This window comes from Brachyhypopomus gauderio, unplaced genomic scaffold (genome assembly GCF_052324685.1).
Source record: "Brachyhypopomus gauderio isolate BG-103 unplaced genomic scaffold, BGAUD_0.2 sc70, whole genome shotgun sequence".
Classification (NCBI taxonomy): domain Eukaryota; kingdom Metazoa; phylum Chordata; class Actinopteri; order Gymnotiformes; family Hypopomidae; genus Brachyhypopomus; species Brachyhypopomus gauderio.
The window spans coordinates 690,247-696,246 of NW_027506891.1; the positions used below are offsets into that span (position 1 = coordinate 690,247).

The following is a 6,000-nucleotide window of genomic DNA, read 5'->3' on the forward strand; positions in this document are numbered from 1 at the left end:
GGTGAATGCCAGTGAGCACAGCTCTTTACACGGGGGAGGGACTCTGTCTGAGGGCCGCTGGTGGCTGGATATTTCTTTAGTGGTTTGCCCCTTTTACGAGTCCTTTCTTTGTTTTGGCGGGTTGCAAAAGAACCGATAATTCCCACGTTGGGCGTAGCGAAGGAGGAAGGTCACACACAACGGGTGCACCTGCCACTCATCCCCATTATTTGATGGCAGGAACGGGTCCACAGTTCAACCCCATCAAACGAAGCGTACACATGCAAACAGAGGAGAAACTACCTCATAGAGCACTGTTGTGTTGCCATGGAGAAGCGGAGCGTAGCAGATGTAGGAGTGGCCTACCACCCAGCCTAGATCAGAGGCAGCCCACCATACCTGAGAGAGACCAGCAGAGAGACAAAGAACGAGAGAGACACAGAGGTTAAGAGAGACAGAGAAACTGACTAATTGCATTGTCACAGCATGTTGCAGAGTTCTTTAATTAGACGGTCTGCCTGAGCTGCCATACGGGAGAGACATGGGTGGCATGACACATGATATGACTGGGAGGACCAATCACTGCTGTTATCCAGGAAGAATGACCTTACTCAGAGCAGCACAGGACATACCTCACCAGGACTCAGACCATAGACGTTGGACATGGTCCAATTCAGCATCACGGCATATCCTCCTGTGTCTCTGACTACACCCTGGACAAAAAGAGAGAGTCAGAGACAGATATAGGGAAATATAACACAATAAGAACAGGATTTAGAATGATAAGAAAAGAAAGAAAGAAAAAATAGATTAATTATTTAAAATGCCAGTCATAGCACCCATCACGGTCAGTAAATGGCTTCCTAATAGTGTATGTGTGCCAGGTCTGACCCAGGTGACACAATATCAGACAAATAGAGGTCTGATATATTCATGCTAAATGGACACGGGGAGCAGCTTTCTGGGCTCATATAATGCAGGAGACATTGTGTGTTCAGGTTTAGTAAATAACTGTACCTGTGTGTGCTGACTGCCACTGGGGCTATATATCCCCCTGGGGATTGAGTGTGTGTGTGTGTGTGTGTGTGTGTGTGTGTGTGTGTGTGTGTGTGTGTGTGTGTGTTTGAGGGAGAAACAGAGACAGACATAGAGAGACACACACAGACACAGAATGCTTGGGGGCAGCAAGACAGCAACATCTAGAAAACAACAGAAAGCACAGACAGAGAAAGAGAAGAAGAGATTGAATGCTTAAGAGATAGCAAGAGATTAAAAGAAAAGAAAGACAGGAAAAGAGAGCAGAGGGATAGAAACTGGGGGTGGGGGCTGTATTGAGAGTGATACCAGGGTGGGGTAAGGATCAGTAACATCATTCCACCCAGTAATAATTTCTGACACCTGGTCCCTCACCTGACACCTGGTCCCTCACCTGACACCTGGTCCCTCACCTGACACCTGGTCCCTCACCTAACACCTGGTCCCTCACCTAACACCTGGTCCCTCACCGGACATCTGGTCCCTCACCTGACACCTGGTCCCTCACCTGACACCTGGTCCCTCACCTGACACCTGGTCCCTCACCTGACACCTGGTCCCTCACCTGACACCTGGTCCTTCACCTGACACCTGGTCCCTCACCTGACACCTGGCCATCAGATCTTAAGACCCAGGGATGGGTTTACCTTGGGGGTACCAGTGGTACCGGAGGTGTACAGCACGTAGAGCGGGTGGTCAGCGGGGACAGGCTCACAGTCGTGGGGGCAGGCCCCCGCCATCTCCTCCTCCCAGTCCAAGGCCAGCTCTGGAGACAAGGACACCCTCTCCTGCAGCAGAGACATGGGAGAGCAGCTAGAAACATGCTGTAATACACATCACTCTACACGCACATGTTGCTATAGAAACCTCTAGAATAGTACTAAACTAGAACAGTAGAGTAGCACATTCGTGGTGAGGCCAGTGAGATGTTTCTCCTCTGAGGAAGAGCATCTGGAGTGGCGTGAGGGTGCAGAACACGTCAGCTCTGCTGCAACATCAGCACAGCTCACGTGTCTTTGGGACTCAGGATTCTGATACAGAGATTATGCTATACTGCGTTCACGTGTGCACACATGCAGATATACACACACACACACACATACACATGTATACGCACACGCGCACATGCACATGTATACACACACACGCACACACAAACACACGCGCACACACACACACACACACACACACACACACCTGAGTCCCTCCACCACCTCTACATCACAAAAGGAACTTCTGCCAACAGTTTCCATGACAACACAGGAAGTAGCTGTTTAAGTATTTTACCGAGTTACATAATTACCTTAAGTGTGTGTAATATGTAGCAGCACCACAAAAATAAACAGTTCAACTGCAATACTATTATAAGCACTTTAAGCCATACTTCTAAAACAAACAATCAAACATAAAATTACCAAAATATCACAGCACAACTGAGACCAACTGAGACTTACATCTCAGGGTTTTGGATCCGAGGTACCCAAGTTCAGCTCAGAAGGATCCGTGTGTTAGCATAACCGGCGGACTGTCTTTCCCTGCCTTATCGTGTAATTGGGCCGCGCTTGTAATGGGCTTCCAGATAAACAATGGATTTCATACATTTATATGAGCAGATCTTTCTCCACCTTGATGTGAGTAAACCACACAGTTCAGCTGAGGCACTAGAGGGACAGTCAATGTGCTCTCTGTGTCCTGCACAGTCAATGTGCTCTCTGTGTCCTGCACAGTCAATGTGCTCTCTGTGTCCTGCACAGTCAATGTGCTCTCTGTGTCCTGCACAGTCAATGTGCTCTCTGTGTCCTGCACAGCCTCTCAGGATCATGTGGGAAAAACCCAAGAGACAAATCACATCACCACGTTGTTAACCTACACCACAATATAACAAAGTCAGACCAAAGCTGGAGTTACCAGAGAAGACCTGTCTAGAGAACACCTGTCTAGAGAACACCTGTCTAGAGAACACCAGGCTTACACCCACATTCTCAGGCTTGCAGAGAAACAGATGTGAGTTTTGAGGTCATGTGCAGTGGTGTGAGGATCTCACCATGCCCGGCCGGCTGTAGATGAGAACTTTCCTGGGTGTGTGGGTGCTCATCTGGAGAGCTCTTTCCACCAGGGGGAGGTACTCCACCCTCCGGCCTGGCTCGATGCCAAATGACGCCGTCACCAGAAGCTTGGGCTGCTCCAGTGTTGTTAGGGTTGCACAATGCAGTCAAAAAATTGCATATATATATATTCCACAATAGGTTTGCACATCCAGTTGCAATATACCGTATTATATGTGAAATGGCACAGTGGTGAAGTCTTCATGTGACATCAGTAGAGATGTCCCTGTATTTACCTAAATTAATTCATTTAAAAATGCCTTTCGGGATGCCCACCACACATGTAATCACGTGATCACAGGCTTAGTAATATCAATATTATACAGGCCGACATGTCAATAGTAGCTCAGATCTGGGTCTTGTTACCCTTCCTCTGAGAATGTATGGTGGAGGATCTTAATCAGTCCTGAAGGAACAGAGCGCTTCTGACCTTTGACCTGTGTTCCTCAGGCCCAGAGCTACAGACACTGCCCCCTTCACATCAAACATTGTGTTCTACAAGCTTCAACCTGATCCAGTTCATTAGCTAACTAACCTTCGTGGGCTTATGACAGATGAGCTAGATCAGTCCTGCATCACAGGCTCGTCACGGTGTCTGTAGTAACTGACTCCGTACTACACGTGGTCAGTGCTGCGTCTGGTGCTGCCCTGTGAAGTTCGACTGACCTTGGCATGGGCAACGCGAACGGCAAGCTCCTGGGACGCAAAGCCCCCGAAGATGAGACTGTGAGGAGCACCGATGCGGGCACAGGCCAGCATGGCATACATGGCTTGGGGCACCATGGGCATGTAAATCACCACCACGTCACCCCTGGACACACCATGCTTCACCAGCACGCCGGCTAGCCTGGACACCTGCACACACGGGGGTCTGGATCATAGCCATAGCTCCAGATTACAACTGCTGCAAATGCTTTAACGGCACAAGGTGAAAGTGGAGCTTTAATATGAGTTGCACTCATGTGCTTCTTGGCTACCTGGTCTTGCAGCTCCCTGTATGTGATGACATGTTTGGTGCCGGTGACAGGGCTGTCGTGTATGATGGCCGGCTGATCGCCCCTGCCCGCCTCTACATGACGATCCACAGCATTGTAGCACATGTTCAGTTCTCCCCCTACAAACCTGAATGTGCACGTGGGGGAATGATTACATGGTCATTTGGCCCAGCTGTGGCCTGAAGATGTACCATCCTGTGAGGTGTGGGAACAGCCCTGCTCCTGCAGATCTACTGTCCTGCAAGGTCTAACATTTTCCCTGCCTGGAGTTTATTATACAAATACAAACACTCTCAGTCACTGTAGCCTTATGAGACATGATGTCTCTGCTAGATGTAATATCTTGTGCAAGAGAACCACACTTCAGTTTACCAAGTGAAACGTTCTCAGGAGCCTATAGAGGCGATATGTGTGTCTCTAAACGGGAGAGATCATATCTCAAGTGTGGTTTCTAAGCTCAAATAAATACCGGCCTTACCATTTGGGAAACATTGCGTCCGTGCTGTCAAGCGTTTGTTTCCAGCGCTGAAACCATGTAACTCCCTGCGCTGCTCGAGACCAGAACCGCTCGGGCTGGTACCGCGCCAGGCGGACCGCTTCATCATACGTGTGTGTCGACACCGGGCCTGCTGGTTGCTTCGCCAAAAATGAGTTTCTTACATTTGCTCCAAACTTGGACAAATCGTGTGGTCCGGAGGCACCAGTCGAACTTAAACGTTTGGACCGATGAAACGAGCTGAAGTGCACATTTGATCCAGCTGTCTTCGGATTTAATTTAGTGACTGTAAAATTCCTAAAATACTTCTTTACACCAGTGGTTTGAAAAATCCGCATGTTCGTTTGTTCTTCCAGTCAGGGGAATTGCACAAACAGAAACGCAAATTTTCCAAGTTAAAAAAATGTCCGAACCAGAACGAAGCTGAAGTTTGTCACTTATTCGCAGCTTTGTTCGGATTCTTATTGGAGTTTCTTATTCGGCGGTTCAAGTCGGTTCCTTGTTCAGACAGGGAGTGTTCACCACGAGTCTTTACTGCGCACTTTCTTTAACAACGACGGATGAACCAATGAACATGGGATCATACATTGTATTCTTCCCCATACTGATTTTGTAGAAAACATCTAATAAAAGCATACCTTTTGTAAAATGGTTTTTATTTCGTCATTCCTGTTGTAGGAGGGTTGCCAACTCACGCATTGAGCGTGAGACACATTTGACCGTCTTCACACGCTCTCACGACACTATGGAAGCCCATTCCCGCAACATAAAATAAAAAAAACAGCACATATATATTTTTCTCATTATTAAGTAAATTGATATCTCATTATTATTTTTTATTTTAGGTGGCGGGAATGGGCTTCCATACGACACACATCCGATTTCTCACGCCGAAAAAAAATCTAGTTTATTTATCTCTCAAAGGGGCAGTTTCAGAAGCTTATTGAATGCCTATTGATGGTAGGCCAGTGAAATAACAAATGCATAATAAAAACCAGGTCCCTCCCTATTAACAGGAACCTGATTTTTTCCTGACCCAACATAATTTTATGCCTCAAATCTAACAGGAAACAAGGCACATAGAGCGGTGATGCGCTCCGGTCAAATTCAGAGGCTTGTTGTATTACTCCAAGCCACCGGGTCAGACAAATAACAAATGCATCATACATAATAGGTTCCTCTCTTTAAGAGAAACCTGATTTCAAATTATGTCGGGCCAGGGTAAAATCAGGTTCCTCTTTATTATGCATTTGTTATTTCACTGGCCCACCATCAATAAGGCTTTCAATAAGCCTCTGAAACTGCCCCTTTAAATGCGTTCACCTACATACACACTGATCAACACGCCATGTTGTGATGGTGTACATATGCATAGTTGTGATGTATGAGC

At 47.2% G+C, this 6,000-nt stretch overlaps 1 protein-coding gene across 4 annotated transcripts in view; it reads right to left on the reverse strand.

Moving 5' to 3' along the window:
• The window catches only part of acss3 (acyl-CoA synthetase short chain family member 3), a 42,156-nt gene extending 36,824 nt beyond the window's left edge, over positions 1-5,332 (reverse strand). For 2 of the 4 annotated variants that reach the window (XM_076989780.1, XM_076989781.1), the window contains exons 1-7: positions 4,593-5,332; positions 4,097-4,241; positions 3,786-3,974; positions 3,059-3,193; positions 1,662-1,802; positions 612-692; positions 283-378 (exon numbers count right to left, since the gene is read on the reverse strand). In XM_076989780.1, coding sequence (XP_076845895.1) covers positions 283-378; positions 612-692; positions 1,662-1,802; positions 3,059-3,193; positions 3,786-3,974; positions 4,097-4,241; positions 4,593-4,948 — 1,143 coding nt within the window. In that variant the 5' untranslated portion in view covers positions 4,949-5,332. Of the gene's footprint in view, positions 1-282; positions 379-611; positions 693-1,661; positions 1,803-2,468; positions 2,842-3,058; positions 3,194-3,785; positions 3,975-4,096; positions 4,242-4,592 lie in introns of those variants that run through there. The other 2 variants (XM_076989779.1, XM_076989782.1) reach the window with 2 other exon arrangements.
• Between the last annotated feature and the right edge of the window lie 668 nt (positions 5,333-6,000).